Source organism: Rattus rattus, chromosome 2 (assembly GCF_011064425.1).
Source record: "Rattus rattus isolate New Zealand chromosome 2, Rrattus_CSIRO_v1, whole genome shotgun sequence".
In the NCBI taxonomy this organism is placed as follows: domain Eukaryota; kingdom Metazoa; phylum Chordata; class Mammalia; order Rodentia; family Muridae; genus Rattus; species Rattus rattus.
Window position 1 is genome coordinate 169,802,467 of NC_046155.1, and position 24,482 is coordinate 169,826,948.

The following is a 24,482-nucleotide window of genomic DNA, read 5'->3' on the forward strand; positions in this document are numbered from 1 at the left end:
ACCTGGGTCTGAGGGAGGAGGGGACTTGTGTTTTCTGCTCCTGGTTCCCTGGCAGCGTTGAGGAGCAGTCCACATGAGATCCATGACTCCTGCCAAGGGCTGCTTTGGGAAGGATTTATTATCACTTAAGTGGCCATGACAGATCTGGGAGGAGGGGGTGACACTAACGAGCCTGCTGTAATCAGCTCCCCTAGAGGCAGCGATTAAGGGCTCATTACCCACTAGGGAGGGAACCCGAGGGGGAAGGACGAGAATAGGGCGGGGCAGCCTGGAGGCAAGGGTGGGACACTCCAGAGGGACAAGCACAGGGGAAGAGCAGCAGGGGCAGGGATTCTGGAGTTGGGCATAGGGCAGGCAGGGGCAGACAGCACAGCAGGACAGGGAGTGGGGAGGGTGGGGGGATGTCAGTCATGGTTTTTCCAGCTGGACATCTCCAATGTGGAGGCTGCCCACGTCCTGGTAGGTGCCCTGGAGTCCCCTGGAGATGTCCTCATACATAGAGCAGTCATCAAGATTCAGGCCCTGCAGGGGACAGAGACATCAGTACCCTGGCAGCTGCGCCCCCTGCTCCCTCCCAGTCAACTCCAGGGTGGGACCCAGTGCAGACACCACCCGCCATGCAAGGCCGCCTGCTGCATCCCAGGCACACTTACCTCATAGAGATTTTCATCTTCGTAGTCATCTGGCATGTCCACTCCAAACTTCTCATTTTGCCACCGCTTCTACGGAAGGGGATGAGGCAGAAGCGGCATTTAGTGAGGAGGGAGGCGAAGGGTTTTTAGACCGTCTTCTACTAGCAAGTGCTTTATCAGAAAGAGCAAGGGACACCCCCAAGGCCACATATTGGGATCTTGGCAGATTCTATCTCCACCCCTCTTCCCCTCTCTTTCTTCTTATGGGCCTCAGTTTCCTGCCTCATGCCTGCATGTGCTTGCCACTCCACTCCACCAACAGTGTTAGATCTCTATGTAGTAAGAGCTACTTGGGAACTCACTATGTGGACCAGGCTGGCCTTGAACTCCCGACAGATCTGCCTGCCTCTGCCTCCTAAGTGTTCCTAGGATCAAAGCTGTGTGCCACCATGTTGGCCCTCTACTGTTCCTCAAGAAGTGTAACAGTGAGCTGGGAGTGGTGCTGAACATCTGTAATTCCAGTGCTTGGTAAACTGAGACAGGGCAGGAGGATTGCAAATTCCAGATCTATATAGTGAGCTACATCCCAGCCTGAACTACATAGCAAGATGCTGTCTTACCCTCCCCACAAAAACAAAACAAACAAAAAGGTCAAAACGAAAACAAAAACAAAAATAAAACTGGTGGTGACACATGCCTGTAATTTCAGTGCTTAGAAGATAAAGACAAATCAGACCAGCCATGGAGATACAGCAAGTTTGAGGCTAGCCTAGACTAATGTCTAGGTTTAAAAAAAAAAAAGTGAAAGCAAAGAAAGTCCAGGAGATAGCTCAAGCTGGTAAGGATATTGCCATGGAAACCTGAGGAAATGAATTTGATTTGGGGAATCCCACAGTGGAAGGAAAGAATCAACCCCTAAAAGTTGTTCTCCGACTCCACACTCGCATGCCCACATACACAACAACAAACCATAAATAAGGCGCAGGGCAATGGTGGTGCACACCTTTCATTCCAGCACTCAGGAGGCAGAGGCAGGTGGATCCCTGTGAGTTCGAGGCCAGCCAGGGATTCATAGTGAAACCCCATTAAAAAAAAAAACAATGTCTTGTAGGCTAAGGAGAAGCAGGGGTTTCGGGAGGACACACCTCCTTCCCTGGTCTTGGCTGCATTTGCAGGGGACTCCCTTTGGTGGGTCAACAGGAGAGTGAGAGGGTATCTGTGAGGGCCGTGGGGACAGGCTGACCCCACTAGAGCTCAGTGCCACTGGAAATCCTTTTGGGGGTTACTCCCAGCCTCCCAAACTTTGAAGGAGGAACCTCAGGATTCAGAGGACCAGCTGGACACTGGGAGTCACAGTCCAGGCAAGCCAAGATAACTTGAAGGTGTCGCCGTGGAGAGACTCACCCTGAAGAGCAGCAGCGTCCCTGGCACCACTGCACAGAACAGCAAGATGATCCCTTCTGCCGTGATGATGCGGTTCTTGGTGCCTTCCCCCATGTCCAGGAAGGGCCTCGGGACTTGCTCTGTGAAGACAGGGTGCTGCTCAGTGTTCTGGTATCCCTTCCTCTCCCAGCCCTGCCCCTTGCGAGGTCAGGGAGCCCTGAAGCCACCATCTGCCAGGTGACCTGCCAGGGTTACAGGTTGCAGGTCCAGGAGGGAGGAGCCGGCTCTCTGCTTCCAGTGTTCTGCATGAGCCGGAGAACAGGGAACGGAGAACAGAACTCCAGGGTCAGCGCCCCTCCCTACTCACTGCGCACTCGGAGGTAAGTGCCACAGGAACGCTTTACTACGTTGCTCTCTATCACTTGGCACCAGTACAAGCCCCTGTGGCTCTTGTTAACTTCGGGGAAGATCAGCTTGCCCATGGGACCCAGGCCAGGACCCAGTGGCATTGGGGGCCATGTGCTGTTGGACTGGAGACTGAACCACCATGTGATATTAGGGTTCTTGCCGTCGTTCTTACAGGTGAGGACGGCCTCCTCACCCAAGTTCACCGTCAGGGATGGTGGACCCCTTTCTAACGACAGGGCCTGGCATCCGGGACCTGTGGAGAGATGAGAGGAGACAGATGGGTCAGAGCCTGGAGATGGAGAAGATTGCTCCAGCCCCCTTCATGCCAGCTCTCTCAGGAGTGGAGTCCCACTGGTGGCAATGGTACCTAGAATAACAACAGATGCCGGGGGACACGCCCTATGGCCTCTTTCTTCCATTTCCCCTTTGCATTTTGATGTTCCCCCAACCAGCCCAGGGACTCTCTCTGAAGACCATCCCATTGGTCCTCATTCTTCATAACCCTTAGGAACCTCCATGGGGAAGGGGGTGGAGATGGGGCACACCTTAGACCCAGGGTCGGCGCGGCTGGCTCAGCAGTACCCAGCCTATTGGAAAAGGTACTAGAGCCCAATTCTGTCCTTTACTGGCCTTGGCTTGGTTGTTTAGTTTGGTTTTGTGCCTGGGTCATTTCTCATCTCTGTAATTTGAGGCAACCTGCCAGGCAGTAGTGGTACATTCCCCTAATCCCAGCACTCCAGAGAGTGAGTCAGGCAGATCGCTGTGGGTTTGAGGCCTGCCTGGTCTAACAGTGAGTTCTAGGACAGCCAGGGTGGCATAGAGAAACCCTGTCTCCAAAAACAAAACAAACAAGACAAAGAAACCAGTGTCGACCTAGGCCCTGGGACGGAGTTCTGCCTGGGGCATCCGAGGAGGCTCAGAGAGACAAGAGTGGACTGGTGGCCATGGTGTGGGCTCTCTGCGTTCACCTTGAGCCACTCCCACCCCACCCCTCAGCAGCACGCTGGCTTATAGCCCTGTTTCTGGACATAACAGGAAAGAGGAAGGTCGGAAGTGAGGAAGAAAAAAAGGGAGGGAAAAGAGGCCCCAGCAAGTTCCTGGTGTCAGGCTTAAGACTCAAGACAGCAGGACTCCAATCCCTGGTCCCAGACCTTCCCCTCTGAAAACCTGGGTCAGTGTGGTCACACTTGGGTGTCGGAGAGGAATGGAGCACCTGAGGAAGCATGCCCTCCAGATGTAAGGCAGAGGAACAAACAAACAAACAAACAAACAAAAACTGTTTCCCCTCACTGACACCCTTTGCTACCTCCGTATCCTGATGTTCAGCCAACACTTACCTCAGTTCCTCATTCTCACTTGTGGAGCTAAGGTCGTGTGTTGTGGGCATGGTAGTCTTGGTCCTAACAGACTTACTCAAGTCTCCTCCAGCCTGTGGCTCAGTACAGAAAGCTGTCCCTGATTCCCTCCCCTTCTCCTTGTCATTTTGGGGCAGGCAACCAGTAAATTGCCCAGGTTAGCCTAGATAGAACTCATTATGTAGCCCAGGCTGGACTCAAGCACAGTATTTCTGCCTCCTCAGTTTCCTAGAGTTCAGGCATTGCTTTAAGAGTTGCGCTGCTGGTAGGGGTTGGGGATTTAGCTCAGTGGTAGAGCGCTTGCCTAGCAAGCCCAAGGCCCTGGGTTAGGTCCTTAGCTCCAAAAAAAGAAAAAAAAAGAAAAAGAGTTGCGCTGCTATGCACCCCCGTCTGGCCATTTCTGACTCCACTCTGCACCTTTCTGTCAGCCGCATCCCCCACGGCACCTTCCCTTTGGTCACATTACCCAGGCAGGCTTCGGACAGGAAGAGGAGGAGGAGAGGCAGGGTTCGGAGGACTCCTAGACCCCCTAGCATCGTCTCCCAGTGAGCCGGTTAGTCTGGGTGGCGGTAGCCTTGAGGTACCAGATTCCACTCCAAACTCCGCCTCACTTCCTGTTCAGCCCTGCCGGAGATGGGCTCCAGTGGCCCTTACTCCTGGCCCTTTATTTGCCATCTGGTGTGGGCCCTGAGTGGAGAGGAACTGCCCTGCACCTGGCTGGCCACAATTCCCTTGAGTCTCTAGTGCGTGGGGTCGGAGAGAGGCTGGTTCAAGGCCTGGTTCATGGTCACGGGTGCCTGCTAAATCCACAGCTGCTCTGGACTTCGGCTTCTTTTCTCACTAACTTTGGGTAAAACATAGCGCCCTTATCCACCCTTTTCTTTCTAACCCCACCCCTTTTCTCTCGCTGTTCGTTTTTTTGAACGGGTTTCACATAGCCCAGGGTTGGCCTTGAATTCACCATGCAGGTCAAAGCGACCCTTTGTTTATCACCACCTTCTATTGTTTTTAATTGATGGTTTATTTAATGTCTGAGTGTTCACATACGTGTATGCATACATGTATGTATGTGTACCGTATGTGTATGTGTGTGCCTGGTGCTTGTGGAGGCCAGAAGAGGGCGACAGATACCTTGGAAATGAAGTTATAAGTTGCCCCACTGGGAGCTGGGAATTAAACCCTGGTTCTCTGCAAGAACAGCCAGTACTCCTAACTACCGAAGTCAATCCCCTGCCTCTGAAGATGCTCTTGAAGTCCTGGTCCTCTTGTCTCTGCCTTCTTCTGAGTATTGTGGTTACAGATGTGCTCTACCATGCCTAGCAAAATTTTTCTTTCGGTGTAAGAGATGACCCCCGGGGGACTCATGAATTCTAGGTGAGCTCTGCCGCTGAATGACACCCTAGCCTTTAAGTTCTTTTATGTCCTCTCAATAGGGCAGAGGCCATCCTCCACGTGATGGAGGAGGAAATGGAGACTCGGTAAGGGGGAGTGGTCACTTGCCCAGTGCTACACAGTCCATGTGCTGACGGTGTGGTGGTGACCATGCCTCTAATCCCAGATTTTGGGAGGCTCAGAATAATGAGTCAAGAGGCTAGCCTGAGCTACATAAGAAACTAGCAGATTATGGAGCAAGGGAAGGAGATGGTAGTGAGCTCATAGGGCAGCCAGTTTGGCCCATATATTAAGCTCTGGGTTCAGTGAGGAGAGCCTGGTTGTTGGTTTTTTTTTTTTTTTGTTATTGTTTGTTTGGTTGGTTTTTTTGTTTTTGTTTTTTAGTTTTTGTTTTTTCTTTTAAAGGTGAGGAATTAGCTGGGCCGTGGTGGTACATGACTTTAACCCCAGCACTTCAGAGGCAGACACAGGGGATCTCTGGGTTCGAGGCTAGCCTGGTCTACAGAGCGAAGTCCAAGACAGCCAGGGTTACACAAGAAAAACCCTGTCTCAAAAATGTAGACATAAATTTTTTTGCAACCTACTTTTAATAAGTGTTCAACCTCTCCTCTAGCCCACCATCCAGCAGAGGTAATGGAAGAGAGACGTTATTAGGATATGGGGGAAGTGGACCTGTTCAGCAATGGTTCTTTGGGGGTAAGCTTGATTTTCTTTGTCCTGTAGCAAACACCCAATACGACTCAGCAGCTGCAGACCAGGCCTCTAGGCAGCAGACACCAGGCAGCTGTAGTTCAATCCTGAAGAAACCACCAGGCTCACCAGCTGGCCTGAGGTGAGGCCACGGAGGCAGCGAGCTGCTGCAGGAACCTCAGGAGCAGTTCTTGGCAGAGTTCTCTCAATGGCGGTGTTACCACAAGTTGAGCTCAACAACACTATGTAAGGTGAACCAATACGTGCCCGTCGTTATCAAAGAATAGCAAGACAGAGCAGAGCAAACCGATGCCCAGTGCTTGCTGGTCTCCCACTGTCTGTGGGGTCACATTTATACTCCTTCATCTCCGGTCCTTTCACGTGTTTATTATATGAAAACATCCTTCACCTGTGCCTGCTTCAGGAAAACATTCTTTCACATGTTTGCTTTAGCAGGACATCCTTTCACCTGTGTGCCCCAGCAAACATCATTTGACATAACTAACTTTCCAAAGAACTAGAAGGTTCCACTTCACAAAAAGAAAAAAAAAAAAGAAAGAAAAAAGACGAGGAATTGGATGGCTCAGTGGTTAAGAGCATTTGTTTTTCTTGATGAGGAACTAAGTTTAATTCTTATTCACATGGTGGTTCACAACCATACATATAAACACTAAATAAATCTAAAAAGTTAAACTAAAAGTATTCATGAACATTTCTTTAAAGCCAGGGAGTGGTGGCGCACACCTTTTGCCCGGACACTCACACCGGCACTCAGCAGGCAGAGGCAAGCGGATCTCTGTGAGTTGGAAGGAGGCCTGGTGGTCTACAGAGCGAGTTCCAGGGTAGCCAGGGTTACACAGAATAATCCTGTCTGGAAAATGAAAACAAACAAAAACAAGAAGGTGTGTGTGGTGGGGGAGAGCAGAATGAGGAAGACATTTGAGGTCAGCCTTCAGTCCCCACGTGTTCTGTGGGTTGGCAGGGGCGAGCACACAGATATGTGCACACACAAGGAAATAGAAAGAAAACAGCAGATGAGTGTGGTGGCCCGCTCCTGTAATCTCCAGTGACCGGTGTTTGGTCACCAACACCCATACGGCAGCTCCCCAGTTAATTCCAGGTCCAGTGGTTCTGACGCCCTTTTCTCGCCTCTGTGGGCACCAGGCATGCATATGGTGCACAGCCATAAGCAGACAAAGCAACCTTACAGAGAATAAATAAATGAAAAAAGTTAACAAGAGTCTCGTGTAGACCCAGGGAAATCAGGTCTGAACGGGTAGCGAGCTTTTGAGATACTCTAAGTAGTTAGGTGAGTTCCACATATGTAAAGACATGGCAGGCTGGAGAGATGGCTCAGTGGTTAAGAGCACTGACTGCTCTTCCAGAGGTCCTGAGTTCAATTCCCAGCGACCACATGGTGGCTCACAACCATCTGTAATGGGATCTGATGCCCTCTTCTGGTGTGTCCGAAGACAGCTACAGTGTGCATGAATACATAAATAAATTCTTAAAAAAAAAAGACATAGCAAAAATACATTTACTGAAATAGGTGTATTGGCATATGCCCATAATTCCAGAGTTTGAGACGGGATAAAGGCAAGCTCCAAGTTGGCCTGTCCTGCAGACTTGGCCTCAGACAAAGCAAAACAAATCAAATCAGAACAACAAAAGGGAGGCAGAGGGAGGAGTCGGACTGCCACCAGTTCCAGGATAGCCAGAGCTATACAACAAAACCCTGACACCGATAGACAGATAGATAGACAGACAGACAACCCCCAAAGACACAGGCTAGAGAGCTGAGAGATGGCTCAGCTGTTAAGAGTGCATATTGTTCTTGTAGAACTCACTGAACTCACCTGTGGTGGGTGACAAGTGTTTGTAATTCCAAGATGGTCGGACTCCTGAAGTACAGGGGCGCATGTACACATGTAGTGGACACACATACACATGAAGTACCTCCCCCAAATAAAATAAATGAAAAAATTGAAAGAGGCTTTAGGGGGCAGGTGAGTCACGAGGAAAACAAAAACCACAGGATATTTTTGGTAGGGAAAATGGAAAAGGAATTCCAAGGTATGTTTGTTGGAGGAAGACAGCCTTTATAGTTCCACAAGCTAGCTGAAAGCCACGGGGTAGGGGAGAAGTCAGTGGAGAAATGGGGAGGGAAACAAAACTTGGTGTAGATGATGCAGTTGAGTGGTTTTTCTTTTTCTTTCTTCTTCTTTTTTTTAAAGGAAATATTCATGCTTTAATAAATGAATGGGGGTTGGGGATTTAGCTCAGTGGTAGAGCGCTTGCCTAGCAAGCGCAAGGCCCTGGGTTCGGTCCCCAGCTCCGAAAAAAAGAACCAAAATAAATAAATAAATAAATAAATAAATAAATAAATAAATAAATAAATAAATGGTAGATATAATATAAAAAACAGTGGAAGGGGGTCAGAGAAGAAAATAACACAGATCATTTGTAAGTTTATCCTGGGACTATGCAAAATACATCTAAAATATTCTCACTTGTTTCTTCCTTAGAAAATACACTCGGTTCATCTGTGACTCAACTCTGTTGAGAAAACTTCCTAACACCCGCATTACGAACACAACTCATTATTTGCTTCTCCTGGTTTTAATTCTCTTTAAAGGAAGCAGACACTAGAAACAGTAGCAGTGGGACTGTGGATGTTATTTGTAGCAATTAGCTTATGCTCTTTCTCAGTTAGGTTTTTCTCCTCCTTTTTGAGTTTTTCCAGACAGGGTTTCTCTGCGTAGCCCTGGCTGTCCTGGAATTCACTGTGTAGATCAGGTTGGCCTTGAACTCAGAGATCCGCCTGCCTTTGCCTCCAAATGCTCTCTCTCTCTCTCTCTCTCTCTCTCTCTCTCTCTCTCTCTCTCTCTCTCTGTGTGTGTGTGTGTGTGTGTGTATTCCACCATGCCTGGCAGTTGACTTGTCTTTCAAAGGTAAAGTGTCATCGTATGCTGTTTGGGGACAAAGGCCTGTGCTGGAGATGAATGTGCACACCATGTCATGCTTGCCTCCTGGGGAAGAGGAGGACTGAGTGGAGTTGGGGAAGGACACAGCTGGACTCACCCACCTTTAAAAAAAAAAAAAGGCTGGGTAGTGGCAAATGTATATGCTTTTAAAGGCAACACCAGTACTGGGGAGGCAGAGGCAGAATTTGAGGCCAGTGTGGTCTACAGAGTGAATTCCAGAATGGTCACGGCTACACAGAGAAACTGTCTCAAAACAAAACCCCCAACAAAAAGCTTTATTTTCATTTTATGTGCATGGGTGTTTTGCTTGTATGTATGTCACCAGAACCTCCTGGACTTACAGATGCTACACAGATGAAGAGAATAGTACCAGGGACCTCTGGAACAGCAGCAGGTGGGTTTTTGTTTTGTTTTTTTTGTGTGTAGCCCTGGTTGTCCTGGATCTCACTTGGTAGACCAGGCTGGCCTCAAATTCAGAGATCACCCTGCCTCTGCTTGTCAAGTGCTAGGATTAAAGGTGTGCACCACCACTGCCCATCCGGGCAAGTATTCTTAACAGCTGAGCCATCTCCCCAGGCCCTCATTTTGACTTTGTAGTGGTTGTGTTATGCGTGTGTCTTTATTCCTTTTTATGTTTGGTTCTGTGCTGACGATGGAACTCTGGGCTCTTCCTGTATCAGGCAAGAAGTCTGCTACTGAGTTACAATTGATTTTCTTTGCATAACACTCCTCCTACCCCCACCCGTTGTCTTTTGACATAGGGTTTCTTTTCTTTTTTTCGGAGCTGGGGACCGAACCCAGGGCCTTGCGCTTGCTAGGCAAGTGTTCTGCCACTGAGCTAAACCCCCAACCCTTGACATAGGTTTTCTATGTAGACCAGACTGGCCTCAAACTTGTGATTCTCTCTACTTCCCAGTGTCACAGGTCTATTCTGCTATCCCTGACTCTCCTGTGTAACTCCTTAAGCAGGGTGTTTTAAAGATTTACTGTTATTAGTTTTAATTGTGTATAGGTGTGTGTGTCTGCACATGGGTATGTGCACCTGAGTGTAGTGCCTGAGGCCAGAGGCATTGCATTCCCTAGATCTGGAGTTACAGCTGTCACCTGACATGAATGCTAGGCACTGAATTAGGTCCTCTGGAAAAGCAAGTATTCTTAAACCCTGGAGCTATCTTCCCAGGCATGGGTGGAGAGCTCTTGCAAGGCTGCTTTGAGTACTGTTTTGCATGCCTGAAATATTTCATAATTTAAAAATAGGGCAAGTGGCCACTCTTCATAGTGGGTGATTGGAATCCCAACACTCTGAAGGTGGAGGCAGAGGGTCTAGGAGTTCAAGGCCATTCTAGGCTACACAGTAAGTTAACATTGCAACTATTACATGGGCTTCAATACTGGAGATCCTTTGGCTTGCACCTACTGGCTGAGTGTAGGTAGGCCATGGACCCTACTTAATGAGTTTGGTGTTAATATCACTAAAGGCAGCTGGCAGTTCCTGAAGAGGATTAGTTCCCCTTCTGTACAGCAGGCTCCAATGTTGTTAGCACCCCCAGTTCCTACTCCTCAGGAACTGAAGATCTGGAATTTATCTTGTCCAGCAGTGGCTACCAGATGCCCCCTAGTGGCTGAAGAGCGAAGCTGCAGCTAGGAGGCAGACTTGGCCAGGTATTGATCCATTGTCATGGCCCAGCTGAGCCAAATGCACTCATGCTGGCATGACCACAGGATATGACGAGGCCAGCCTGAGCTTCCCTTTTTCTAGATGGAATTGCAGTGCCTGGGATTGACTGCAAGGTCATGTGATTCTCACTGCCTCAGAGCAATCACCAGGTGACTTCTCAGATGCTACAAGAACACGCTTCTGAGGATTGCTGGGTACGGAAAACATTTGCAAACAGCTTGGCACTCCTGTTTCGAGGCAGCACATAACTCATGTGCAGGAAGAGCCACCAGCCACTTCCAGCAAGGACCTAACTAGGGTTACTTCTGGGAGCCAGTTTTACTGGGCAACAACCTGTTAGGGAAATGAGGAACAGACAAGGACTATCTGAATCTTCAGCCTCAAGACAGGCCCAGCCGCCAGACCACCACCTGGGTTGCCCCCATGACTGAGTTGGGTTAGACTCTAGAGGGCTCAGGCCCAGCATAGCCAACTGTCAAGTTACCTGGTTACATTGAGTTAAATGCTCCACACACAGCATGGAGGAAGGCCTCAACTGCAATATAGCACACATTTCCTCTTTAGCAGAGGGGACTGGTAGAAGCCAAGGTCACTCACAACTATACTGATTTTATAGCATCTCCCTCTTATGGGAATTTCATCGCAGATGGGACATGGATCGGCACACCTGCTGCCCTACCCACCACCAACACCACAGCTGCACTGCTGTCCCGAGCATCAGAACGCCCATTCCTCTACTCCTAAATGAAGCTAAGAGACCCAGAGCTGAGCTGGGTGGTGGTAGCAAAGGCAAACTGATTCATTTAAGGCCAGGAATGCCCAGGGAAACGGTTTTGAAAAACAAAATAAAAAACAGGTCCAGACCAGGATTATGAATGAGGCAATTTATTAACCCAGCATCCTTTGTTCTAATGCTTCTTGTTGGCAGCTGCCACCTGTGGGGAGACAGAGAAGATCAGTTGTGGGGTCAAGGTTTCTTACACCCTCAGCCCCACTGTTGCAACACCTAATTCTGTAGATTACACTGACCCAGGGCTCAAGCTTCTGCCCACTCTCCTGAGGGGATGGTCAATGCGCCAATGTTTGGGTCAGGCCCTTTCTACTAAGACCCGAAGTTAAAGGCCAATGCCTTTCTTTTCTTTCTTTTTAAAAGATTTATTTATTTCTTATATATAAGTACACTGTAGCTGTCTTCAGACACACCAGAAGAGGGCATCAGATCTCATTACAGATGGTTGTGAGCCACCATCTGGTTGCTGGGATTTGAACTCAGGACCTCTGGAAGAGCTGTCAGTGCTCTTAACCACTGAGCCATCTCTCCAGGCCGCCCAATGCCTTTCAATACCCCTAGGAAGTCTATTTTAGAAAGGAAATTAGGCTTGGATCATCAGTCTACCACACCCCAGGGGTTCCTCTTTACACAAGCTTCTCAGGGTGACATCACTTTACACAGAAGGCAGAAGGAAGTTACTCTACAATGCCTGGGCCTGAACCTGAACCTGTCACCCAGTAAGTATGAGGCACTAAGAAGGAAGAGTGGCTAGAACTCCTAACTAAGTATCTGTATGGGGCCACAGGTCTAAGTTTATATATAGAAGCCCAGCACCACTTTGGGAACCCAGTCTTGAGCAAATAACACTACACACCTTACTGATCCCCCTTTCTCAGTGTGACCTCTGCGCCCCCCCCCAGGCTCTGCTTCAGTAGAAGCACAAAGTGCACCTCTCACCTGTCCGGCGATCCTGTCCAGATCTCTCTGTCCCTGAGGTGTTAGCTTGCGGCCCCTGTGCGAAGGGGAAAAAAACTTGGATGAGCACAGCCCAACCTCAAGTGATGGAACTGCATCCTGTCTGCCAAGTCCCACTTGTACCCAAGCCAGCCGCATCCTAACGAGCTGGGGGCAGGAGAGGGAGACCCTTGGGAGCTGACGGGGTGTCGTTTGTGCAAGCATTAGATCAAAAGCCCCGAAAAATCAATTGGGAAAAGTTAACGAGCAGGCTAATGAAAGCGGACAGTCACTAAATTACCTTCCCAGAGCCAGAGGAAGTCAGCCAGAGAGGTCTGGGTGAGTCCCCCACTGTTACCTTCTGAAAGCCCCATATCTCCATTTGTAGGGAGGTCCAACAACCCCACCACATGCCACCAGCAGGCAATGACTACCCTTGGCCCTGCCCACAACCCTGCATACCCATCTTGGTCCTTTTCCACCATTTTCAGCCCCTCCAGGGCTTGGAGGACCCGGCGGGCCACACTCTTAGAGCCTCTGCTGAAGTGGCTGGGCCTGACACCGTTTCTCTGCCGTCCTCCGTAGATCTTGGTCATGGAACCAACCCCTGCACCACCACGGAGGTACAGGTGCCGTGCTGTGGAAGCTGGGGGTGGGGCAAAAGGGGGCCTGAGGTCATGTGCTTGTCACTGTGTGAAATGAGACTTCTCATTTTACAGAGGAAACGAGACCATGTACCAACACTGGGGGGCTTGACACCCACCCTTGGTTCCTTGTCCTTCTCCAAGGCTGGCCCTGTGGTCTAGACAAGCCTCAAGTGTGCCCATATCCACGTGCCTGAAGCAGGACACGGCAGGGCAGCCACTTTCTGCGGTAGGTACCTCAAACTTGTAGTGTGCACTGCCTCAACCATGGACACAGGATTATTGTCCTGTGGGCATCCTTCTGGTCCATCAAACCAGCTTCAGCAAAATCTGTAAGGAGACTCCCCAGGTACTGAGCTGAAGCTGTACCATGTACTCTCCACATTCTCAAGTAACGCAACAACCAAGAGACACGTGGTGCTGGAGCCCCAGGCAATTAAGGTCATCTTAGCGATGAACAGCCCCATGGAAGACTCACAGCCCATCTATTACTACCCAGGTTCCATTTAGCAATGGACCAGCACCCAAGACATTGCTCCCACAGCACACCTCTATTCATTCTGCTTTAGGATTAAAAAAAAAAAAAAAGAGTCACAGCCCCATATCAATGTCAGGATTAACATTTCCCATCTTCTTGCAAGACATCACCAAACAACCCCAATCAAACGTTGAAGACCCACTCGAATATTCTACCTCTCAAGCTGTAAGTTGTTAACCTGTTCTTCTTCAGGGTAGGGAACCTTGGCCTCACTAGGTTGGACCAGGGACAGATTATCTGCCTGGACACAGTAGGTGCTTGAATCTCAGCACAGCACAGCAGGAACTAGCCAACTGTAAGCAGTGGACAAACAGGGAGGGAAATTGCAACAAAACTAGCTAGCTCCTGCAATGGGGATTTTTAACGATCCTTCCAGCACCACATAAAAACCAGCTAGTGGAAAACCACCTGCCAGCTAATTACAAGGCACAGGCCTGCCACTCCAGAGCCTGTGTGCACTCCTTTTTCTGATTGAAGAAAGAACTATTTAGAGGCTGTAAGCAGCAAAACAATCTATTACTCTCTTCCTCAACAAGACCTGGCTCTAGTATGTTTTAAAGGTAGAACTTTTAGGGAAAGCCACAGAATTGCTGCCAGGATTTCAGTGGACCCATGCCTCTAATCACTCTGCAGAGCTGCCCAGGAAAGGAAGGGCTGGCACCTTCGATTTTAACTTACTTGCAGACCAAGGTTTCCTGAGGCACTGCAGCTTACCAACAACATAACTTGTACAAAGTGCAGGGTGGTGGTCCCATCCTGACCAATCATGTCTAGGTGTGGGATGAAAATTCTCGTACATTTTTCTCAACCTTTTAACGCTAAACTTGTAAGGAAAATCTATTCTCCCAGCCCTAATTCATCCCGTTGGTTTTCCAGTGGAAGTGGTTTCCTATAAAGGTCACACTGAACTCAACAAACAAGCCCTCCGTTCCTAACTCAACACCTCAGGACCCCATTCCCACAGCTCTGCCCATACACACATCAACCGAGGAGGGCCCTAACCTGCCACAGACCTTCCTCACTACCTGCGACAAACACATTGCCCCACTGCACTCTAGCCCCAAATAAATACAAGTGGCAGCAAAACAGGCAAGCTCCCAATTGTCCAGAAAAAACAGCAAACAGTCTGAAAAACAAATTTGGACAGAACTAGCCTATCTTCGAAGAACATGATGCCATCTGTGTCCCTTTCTCTTAGGCAGAAAGGTCACTGTTAATAAAGACAATGGCTACAACTTGATAAGAGCAGAAAGCTTTCTTGGTCAAATCAGACAGAGACCCACTAGGCTCCAGAACAGATTTTAACAAACACCAGGTCCAGAACCCAGACACAGAGTAGCTAGGAACAGTTTAAAAAACCAAAAAAATCCACATCTGGAGTTCAGGAAAGCTGTTCACCCAGCATGAAGTCAGGGAAGGACCCCCAGGCCTCTAACAAGCTCAGTCCAGCCCAGTACTCTCAGCACTGTCTTGCTGGTCCATCAGGGGTTAGGAATACAAGCACACATCAGGTCTGGCCCCAAACTCAAGGAACCTGCTGGGATTAAAGGCAAAAGCCACCTGGCTTGATTCTGTTTCTTGTAACCCCATCCTGCTTGGGATGTTTGTCTAGAACATCCAGAGAGATGAAGTCAATCCCCAATACTTGGGAGGTAGAGGCAGAAGCCAGCCCGGTCAACTTGGCAAATTCCAAGGCAAACAGGATGTCCATAGCGAGACCCCGTCTTAAAAACACAGACCAGTATAGCGACCAGGATGGTAGTCATACCACTAACCAGTGGACCCTGGACATGCCAGTCCCCGCCCCCCACCAACTGCAAAAACTAGACAACCAATTCTGTCCAGCAGATAGGGACCACACAGCACGTACACCACTCTACCCAGAAAAAACTAACATTTCCCCTCTTGCAATTCTAACTCCACAGCTGCCTACCTTACCACCCGAAGCACTGTCAGCACTATTGTATGTACGCTTCCAAGAGCGGGTGTGAAGTGTACATTCTCAGCTAGGCCTCACCACCCTTCCCTAATCGCCCTCCTTAGAACCGTGCTGGCAGGTGGAAGCACCGACCTTTTCCACACTGTGGAATTGACCTTTAGGTTTTCAGAGGCTGTGTTGAGTCATGGTGGTCCCTGTGCCCATGCCAAAGCCTGAAACAAAGTGGATCCCGTGCACATTTAATATAAACTCAGAAACTGCTTCACGTTCTGAAGTGAAGAGCAACTTATTTCCCGTGACCTGGAGTTCTTAGGTTGGGCCCCCTTAGCAAAAGCCTGAACATGACCCTACAACCCTGGCACAACCCACCAGTGATTCTGGAGGAAGGACGACAGGATGCACAAAGCAACCAGGCTCGACCCACAACTCCTTGAGACTCAAAAGACCAGAGGGGCATCCCAAAGTTTTCTTTTGGGCACCAGACTAATTTCTCTTTTAGAACGAGGAGTGGCATTCCCAACCACTCAATCAAAAGGGACTTGATAAGAGATATTTAAATCTAATGCCACGCCACGGACACAGCAAAATATTCATCTATCTGTCCCCAGATTTCCCTCCTAGTTTAAAGCTACTGCTATTAAAGGCCTCAGTTCTTACCAGCTCGTGTGTAGAACCAGTTCTCATCATATGGGGCAAGCTCTTTATGTTTGGCAAGCTTGACTGTGTCCACCCATTCGGGGACTTTCAGCTTCCCAGACCTAGGACCAAGAGAATTGAGGGGAAAAAAAAAAGCACACTTCAGAAGCTTCCAAAAGTTACTTCGGATCTCCCAACCCTAACCCTTAACGTAACGTGGTAAAGCAGCAAGACAGATAATAGCATACGAGCGAGCAGGCTAAAAAGGAAGCATGGCCACCGTAGGCCCAATTCAGAAGAGATCACCAATAAGTGGCCAGCCCGACTAGTGACACATCGGGGTCACAGCTCACAGGGGTCAGGCCTCAGCTCCAACACTTACTTTTTGAGGAAGGCTGCCAGAGCTCTGACGAACTCCTGCTGGTTAACGTCTTTTACAGTAACTCCAGGCATCTATGAGAAAAGGGCAAGCATGCCGAGGTTAGGTTTGCTGCAAACCACTGACCCGAGTCCAGGTCAACACCAATCCTGCTCCTCGCCGACCCAAACTGAAGCACCAGCATCCACCCAGCCTCATTCCACTTCAACTGCAGCTCGGCTCCTGTAGGTCCAGAGTTCCCGGGTGACCACGCCATGCGGATCGCAACACCACGGCGTGGTGACCGCGTGGGAGAGCCCTCCACACCCCTCTCCCTCAGCCCACGTTCCGGGCGTTCCACTCACCCCTCCGCTGCCCACCTAACCCTCTGGGCTCCCGGACTGTGGCGATCAGGCATGTCCGGGCCTGCCGCTCGCACGTGGCCGCGGCTTCAGGGGGCGGAGCGACCCCGCGCCGGGCTTCCCGCGGTCCCCGGCACGAGCTCTTGGGGCCACATAGCCCGACCCCGTGGCCCCGCGCACAGCCGCGACCCAGAGCCCTCGCTTACCGTGCGGCCTCCGCGCTGCCAGCCAGGGGAAAGGGAACGACGGGGTTTCCCGGGCGCACAAGTCGGGCGTCGAGTCTCGCGAGATTTCGGAGGGCTCGCGAGAGCGACAAAAACGGAGGACTCCGCCTCTCTGAGGGCGAATATGGCTTCGTCTTCCCCTGAAATGGGAGGGCCTGTAAGAGGAAGGGGTGGGGAAGCCAAGAGAAGGGACTCGGGAGGAGAATAAGGAGTTTGTTTCCTCTTTCCGTTTCCTTGGGCGTGACCGGAGAACGTCGGGGGAAATCTGCCTTCATTTGAGCCTTGTGTGTCTGGCGGGAACCGGGGAGGCGGAAACTATTGAGGGCGGAAGTGCGGGCGAAGTTGAGAGCGCACGAAAGGAAGGCGGAATTCAGCGCAAGACCCTGCTTCCTGGCCGGAAATGGGAGTAGTAAGGGCGGAACCGTGACAGGCAACCCAGGGAAAGGGCAGTATGACATGTGGCCACCACCACCTTTTGTGCCAGCCTCAGTATTTGCAAGACCAAGATTTACACGGAAGCCCCACCCTTCTTTGGGCGGAAGTTGCTTCAGCTCCTTTGACGCTAGAGGAATGGAAAGAAGGGGTTGGAAGCAAGGAGGAGATTAGGGCGGGGACCAAGAGGCAGAGGTGGGATCTCGGTGGAGGTTCAGCTCCGCCATCTAGTGCCGGAGTCTGTTCAGACAGTTAGTCATCCAAGCTGACCTGTGCAATTTCATTCTCATACATTCTCATTCTCATTCTCTCTCTCTCTCTCTCTCTCTCTCTCTCTTCTCTCTCTCTCCCTCTCCTCTCTCTCCTGCCTCCTCCCTCCTCCCTCCTCCCTCCCTCCCTCCCTTCCCTCCCTCTTTCCCTACCTGTCTATCTGTCTATCTGTTGGTTTGAGATAGGGTCTCATTATTTAGCCAAGACTGGCCTGGGACTTTTTAATTTAAGGCTGACCTTGAACTCATGATCCTCCTGCTTCATGCTACTGGAATATGTCACTATGCCAGGTTCTGAGTTTAACTTAGCACTACCCCCCTGACCCCCACCCTGCAGCGTGGCGCATAAAATATTTGAGGCTGTGTTGCAGCCAGACGATTAAATATTATTCAAGATAAAGAAGAAACGAGGGCCATTGAGATGGCTCACTAGGTACAAGTTCTTGCCACTCTAGTGTGATGACCTGATAGGATTCTTGGAACCCATGATGGTACAAGAACCAACTACAGAATTTTGTCCTCTGACTTTCACAGATGCGTCCCAGAGATATGCATATGTTCGAATATCGCACCTCTCTTAACACTAAGATTTAAAATTAGAAAAGAATTTTAAGGGAGCTGGAGAGATGGCTCAGCGGTTAAGAGCACTGACTGCTCTTCCAGAGGTCCTGAGTTCAATTCCCAGCAACTTCATGGTGGCTCACAACCATCTGTAATGGGATCTGATGCCCTCTTCTGGTGTGTCTGAAAACAGCTACAGTGTGTGTATCTTTTTTTTTAAATTTTTTTTTAGATTTATTATTTATTATATATATAAGTGCACTGTAGCTGTTTTTCAGACACACCAGAAGAGGGCATCAGATCTCATTACAGATGGTTGTGAGCCACCATGTGGTTGCTGGGATTTGAATTCAGGACCTCTGGAAGAGCAGTCGGTGCTCTTAACCGCTGAGCCATCTCTCCAGCCCCAGTGTGTGTATCTTAAAAAAAGAATATTAAAAAGAAATGAATTATCAGTACATAGGACGAAGAGAAAAGCCAAGCCAGTTTGAGGGGCTGGAGAGATAGATGGCTCAGCTCTTTCAGAGAACCTGAGTTCAGTTCCCAGCACCACACTGGTGGCTCACAATAGCTTGTAACTTCCCCTCCAGAGGATGAGATGTCCTCTTCTGGCTGTCAGGCACTTGCACGCATGCATGTGCATGTGCACACACATACACCCAATTAAAAGTAAACTGAAGGGGTTGGGGATTTAGCTCAGCGGTAGAGCACTTGCCTAGCAAGCGCAAGGCCCTGGGTTCGGTCCCCAGCTCTGAAAAAAAGAAAAAAAAAAAAAAGTAAACTGAAGGGGAGAGAAGTTTGAAGAAAGGAGGAGACAGGAGAGAGGAGAGGGTGAGAAGCCATGGCTGGTGATGTTCAGATTCTGCTCTGTGTATTTACAGGTTGTTATTAATGTTCCTAAGGGATGGATGGTACCGGGCTTTGTATTTTTAAGTGGGCAATTATATCTTATCAATTGGATCTAAAAAAAAAAAAAAGTAAACTGAAAAAACCTTGAACATCGATATGGTCTGGGCAGAGTGATGCACACTGTAGTCCTAACACCCAGGAGGCTGAGACAGGAGGATTACTGCAAATTCAAAGTCAGACTGGTTTACATAGTGAGTTCTAAGGCAGCCAAACATAAGGAGAACTTTGTCAAAACCCCTAAACCAAAACAACACCCATACAAAAAACCCATGTACGAGATTAAGAAAGTGCACTCTGGGAATGTCTGCGGACTTTCCCACTGTTTGAGAGTGAGGACTCTGACCCGATCAATGGGTCAGTCCCTTGGTGGATTCCCAATAGGATGCCGCTGGTGAGAGTTGGTGGAGGTGGAAGAGGAACTTTGTTGGAGGAATGGTATAACTGGGGACTCTTCTTGACTTGCCTGGGGTGTCTTATCTGTGTGGTAGTCCCAGCCCCTCAGCAGGACACCCCAGCACAACAGTGATTTCTCCAAGGACATGGGGCCATGTGACAATAAGCCAGCTCCCTCCAAACGGAGAGAAATAAGTCCTTGGGTTGGTTGTTCCTATTGGGTATTTGATCACAGTGACAAAGAAGCTCATTGTGTCAATGAAGATGCACCCTTGTCACAGACTTCGGTGTAGGTCGGTAGGGGAGAGGCTCTTCGAGGAGTTAATATAGGGAGACATTTTTTCATTAATTTTCCAGGCCAGCACACACTGCAGTGGGTTGAATCATGGCCTTTTCACACAGGCCTGTCTTTTTACACCTCTCTCACTCATGTCCCCTCGCCGCTCCTACTGGCTCCCTCCCTCGCTTCCGTGTTTCTGTTCCACAGATCCCACTGCTATCTTTCCTACCTCCCTTAAGGTCTCTTGCTCTCGTGACCCCATTTTCTAATTTCGTGACCTCTCTCCCCCATTCAAGTACAGAAGCATGACTTTAAATCTCCGTTCTGTACACACAGTTTTCGTCTTTCTCCGTCTGGCCAATTTCACTTAACACAATGGTTTCCAGTTCTGTTGATTTTCCTGGAAATGTTATGACTTCATCTCCTCCTCCTCTTCCTCCTCTTCTTCCTCCTCTTCACCACCACCACCCTGTGGTTTTGTTTTGTTTTGTTTTGTTTTTTAAAAACTCTGGTGATTGGAGCACTACTTTCTGTAAAAGTAAAAGTAAGCAGAATGAAAAAGAATGGCTCGCGGCAGGAAGTTGTTGATTTCCTGGTGGATGGAGTTGGCACTGGAGTGCACCGAGGAGGAACACCATTCCTAAGAGACTGGACAGAATGAGTTCACTCAGTCATTTTCTCTGAATCCCCAGAGAGAAACTGCAGGATAAGCCTGTCCTCTTTGAATAATTATACTGGGGGTTGGGGACACAGATTGGCACTAGCCCAGCTTAGAGTGATTGGATTTGTACCTCTAAGGGGTATAAAGATCTGAAGAACTTAACACAGATACCGGAGCTGGGTAAAAGGATAGATCTTGCTTTGGGGAAAAGCTCCGCCCCGTGAGGGTCTACACAGGGAATGATCACTTGCCGCAGAGCGTGAACAATAGCGTTGCGCACCTAGCTATCCAAGGAGATGGGGTAAGTGTGAGCCTGCATGAATCAGGACTGAAGAATTGAGTGATGGACTAGGTTCCTCCCTGGACTCCAAGTGTGGTCAGAAGTGGGCCATGTTCCTGCAGGGCTGGAGTGACCAGAATGAGGGTTTTCCAAAGATGGAATGGAAAATGTATCCTTGAAACAAAACTTGGGTTGTTGTGGGGAGGGAGCGAGGAGGGTACTTCATGGTTGGGAACTTACTGGTCATTTCTGAAGAGCATCAAGGCACAAGCTCAGAAGCTCAACACTCAGGTCAGGCACCGTCCTTCCCTGCTCTGTGATGGCAGCCGGTGGGGAGTGGGCCAAGAAAGCAGTGTTCACAGTTCACTGGCTCCATGAAACCACAGGGCTCTCCAGCATCAGGGGAAGGGATCCACTCAGAGACATGTCAGTGTGAAAGCCAGAGCAGTGTGTGTGTGTATGTGTATGTATGTATGTGTGCATGTGCGTGTGCCTCTGTGTGTGTGCGCGCGCGCTCATGTGCGTGTGCTTGAGAGCAAGTGCATGCACCATTGCACCCAGTTTTGGGAAGAGTTTCTATGTAACTCTGGCTAGCTTTGAACTCTCTGTAAAGACCAGGCTGGTATTGAAGTTACAGAGGTTCACCTGCTTCCTCCCAGAACTAGGGAATGTTAGGATTAGAAGCAAGCATTGCCATTCAAAGCTTAATTCTTAAGTTTTCCCTGTTCTCAAAGCTGACCTCTGTGTTCCCCACATTCCCTCAGGCACCCTTTGTGGGGTCCTCGTGGTCTGAAAGAGGCTAAAGGTTCGCAGAGCCTCACTAGGTCTGGCATGGAGAAGAGGAGGGTCCCATAAGTGAGAAGTTCTCCTCTCTGCTTCCTCTCCTGTCATTTATTTAAAAGATGTGTATCCAGCTAACGGCTGAGTTACACCCACATAAAGAGCCTCTTTTTGTTTTAATTAACTAGGTGGTGGGTGGGTGGGTGGGATGCACGCAGCACAGTGTGGAGATCAGCAGATAACACTCCAGAGTTGGTTCTTGCCTTCTACCTTCCGGTGGGTTCTGGGGCTGGAACTCAGGTTGGGCTTAGTGGTAAGTGCTTTCCCCTTGGACTCCTCACAGCTCTCAACCCACTTCCCTTTATTATGCCTTTTTCTTATATCCTTCTTGGCTGTGTGACCTTGGAACACTGGGGACCCTTAATTAGTCCCAAGCAGCAGTCTTAGCTGAGTTGAGTTTGCAGCGCTTCCCTGGACTATGACTGTGGGCTCAGTCATCTGTCACCAGAAGAACGGGACACTGCTAGCGAAGCTTAGGCAGGTCTATTAAAGGGCAATCGTATATCTAAGTTATAACAGGGACTGAAAGTTTGAGAGGCTGGCTTTAGTCTTTTTGTCTCTTACAGTGCCCCTGCATTAGAGCTGCAGGTCTGTTATTCGGCCATCCTCAGTGCTGTAGGAATAGCTCCCCTTCTCAAGGCCTTGAATTAAGGTGTCTTTGGATGCCATCATCCTCTTGAGTGAAAAGAGGGGCAGACACAGGTAATGCTAGGAAGAACCTTCAGTTATCAGGTATGTTCCCCACAGGGAAGGATGGGCTCTGCAGGTCTTCTTAGTATTACAATAGCTCACCAGGGGTTCTCTGTGAAGTGACTTGAGGATTGACTCAACAGCCCAGGAGCGAGACAAACATGTGGTCCATTACTAGCTGGGCCTGTTGGCTCCTAACAAGAACCTGTAGTTGCAGTGCTCAGTAAGTTGGGGTAGGAAGAGTGCCATGAGTTTGAGGCTAGCCTGGCTTACAAAGTGAATTTGAAAATGAATTCTAAATGGGTTAGAGTTAGACCCCATCTCAAAACCAACCAATCAGTCCTGGAGAGATAGCACAATGGTCAAGCACATAGGCTGCAATTCTAGAGGACCTGGGTTCAATTCCTAGCACCAAGAAGGCTGATCACACTCACCTCTAATTCCAATTCCAGAGGAACTGATACCCTTTTCTGGCCTTGGTAGGCACTTCATGTACACAGTAAATAGACATACATGCAGGCAAAAGACCCATGCACATGAACAAGAAAAAAATAAAGCTCTTTAAAAAGTTGCACTGTGGGCTGGAGAGATGACTCAGAGGTTAAGAGCACTGTCATTCCCAGCAACCACAGGGTGGCTCACAACCAACTGGTCAGCAGGCATACATGCAGGCAGAAAGCTGTAGATGTATACATAATAAATATACCAAAAAAGTTGCACTGTGAGTGGGTGGGATGGTCCATACCTTTAATCTCAGGTCTTGGGTTCTAGGTCAGCCAGGACTACACAGAGAAACCCTGAACCGCCCCCCCCAAAACCCCACAAAACAACAAAAAACCTGACATACACACATATACACAAAAGGACTGTGTTTTATATGTGATACTAATATTAACATGAGATCTTGGGGATAAGCAATGAGGGAAATTGTTAAATAATGCTGTGTGTTTGTAAATGTATATGTGTTTATATATGTTTGTATGCATTTGTGTGTGTTTATGTGTAAATGTGTGTGCATGAATGTGTGCATGTATGAAATTGACAAAGGATCAATTATACTGGTTAGTCTGTCAATTTGACACACTGTAGTCATCTGGGAAGAAGCCCTGAATTCAGGGGATGCTCCCACCAGGCTGGCCTGCAGACAAGTCTGTGGAGCAGTTTCTTCTTTAATGATTGAAGTGGGAGAGCCCAGCCCACTGTGTTAATACCAACCCTGAGCAAGGAGTCCTGAGTTGTGTAAGAAAGCAGGCTGAGAAAATCATGATGAACGAGTCAGGAAGCAGCGCTCCTCTAGCACCTCTGGATCAGTTCCTTCTAGGGTTCTGCCTTGAGTTCCTGTCTTGACTCCCTCCAGTGACTGACTGTGGTTGGGGCATGTCAGTCAAATAGACCCTCTCCTCTCCAAGTTGCCTTGGTCACGATGTTTGCCACAGCAATAAAATACCAACAAAAACATTACATAACAACCTTTGTAGGGAAGGGAGATGTTTGTGAGAAGTACTTCTGCCTGATCTGTTCCCTGTAGATGTAATGCTTTCATTCCATGCTTTACGAAGGCTCAACAACAAGGAGGACTCCTTCTGATTGGTTTCTAGAAAATTTCCATCAACTTTTGGGCTAACCACTTTCCCTCTTTTAGCATAGACTGCATACAGAATTGCTGTTGGGGCCGTCGGTACTCAATGAATGGAAAGTATTCTTTCTAATCCTTGTCTGAGTCTTGTATTTTCTGGTTTATACTTTGTGTGACATGCTGATTATGACACCCCAGGAAAGCATGTGTCACTGCACTTAGCCCCATACCCTCTCTCTACTGAACTTTTAAAAAAAACCACAATGAACCCTCTTAGTTAGGAAAGACTCCTGATAAAGACAAACTTGGTTCTTATTGTCCTGATTGGCTTCAGACTTTCCATCTGGAAAATGTCATGTTAGATTAGAATCAAATTAGTGTTCTATGTGCCAAAGTTGACCTGAAGCTATGTTATTTGGCCAATAACACATTTAAAGAAGGCTGTATCAATGTTTGGAAATTATAAGATGTTAAACACAGAAACCCAGTTTCCAAATTTTTATTGAAAAATCAGAGGACATGGCAATGCCGAGTCTATGTTTCTTCCTGGAGTGATCAAATAGGCTAAAGAAGGCTGCCTTAGGTGAGACATACGATCTGTTTCCCAGCCCCCATCTGGCCATCTTCACTCCTTTGTATGGT

The 24,482-nt window shown here is 48.8% G+C and overlaps 2 protein-coding genes across 2 annotated transcripts; both read right to left on the reverse strand.

Annotated features, from left to right (window-relative positions):
• Positions 1 to 100: 100 nt before the first annotated feature.
• Positions 101 to 2,765, reverse strand: Cd79a (CD79a molecule). Its single transcript, XM_032896191.1, has 4 exons — positions 2,383 to 2,765; positions 2,037 to 2,155; positions 654 to 722; positions 101 to 522 (listed from the first exon to the last, which is right to left on the reverse strand). The coding sequence occupies exons 1-4, from the start codon at positions 2,522 to 2,524 to the stop codon at positions 409 to 411; spliced, it is 444 nt and encodes a 147-aa protein (XP_032752082.1). The 5' UTR covers positions 2,525 to 2,765; the 3' UTR covers positions 101 to 408.
• An 8,622-nt stretch (positions 2,766 to 11,387) lies between these two features.
• Positions 11,388 to 17,013, reverse strand: Rps19 (ribosomal protein S19). Its single transcript, XM_032894205.1, has 6 exons — positions 16,932 to 17,013; positions 16,388 to 16,458; positions 16,027 to 16,127; positions 12,711 to 12,894; positions 12,252 to 12,306; positions 11,388 to 11,457 (listed from the first exon to the last, which is right to left on the reverse strand). Exons 2-6 carry the CDS (start codon positions 16,456 to 16,458, stop codon positions 11,431 to 11,433), a joined length of 438 nt encoding a protein of 145 aa, XP_032750096.1. The 5' UTR covers positions 16,932 to 17,013; the 3' UTR covers positions 11,388 to 11,430.
• Positions 17,014 to 24,482: the final 7,469 nt, after the last annotated feature.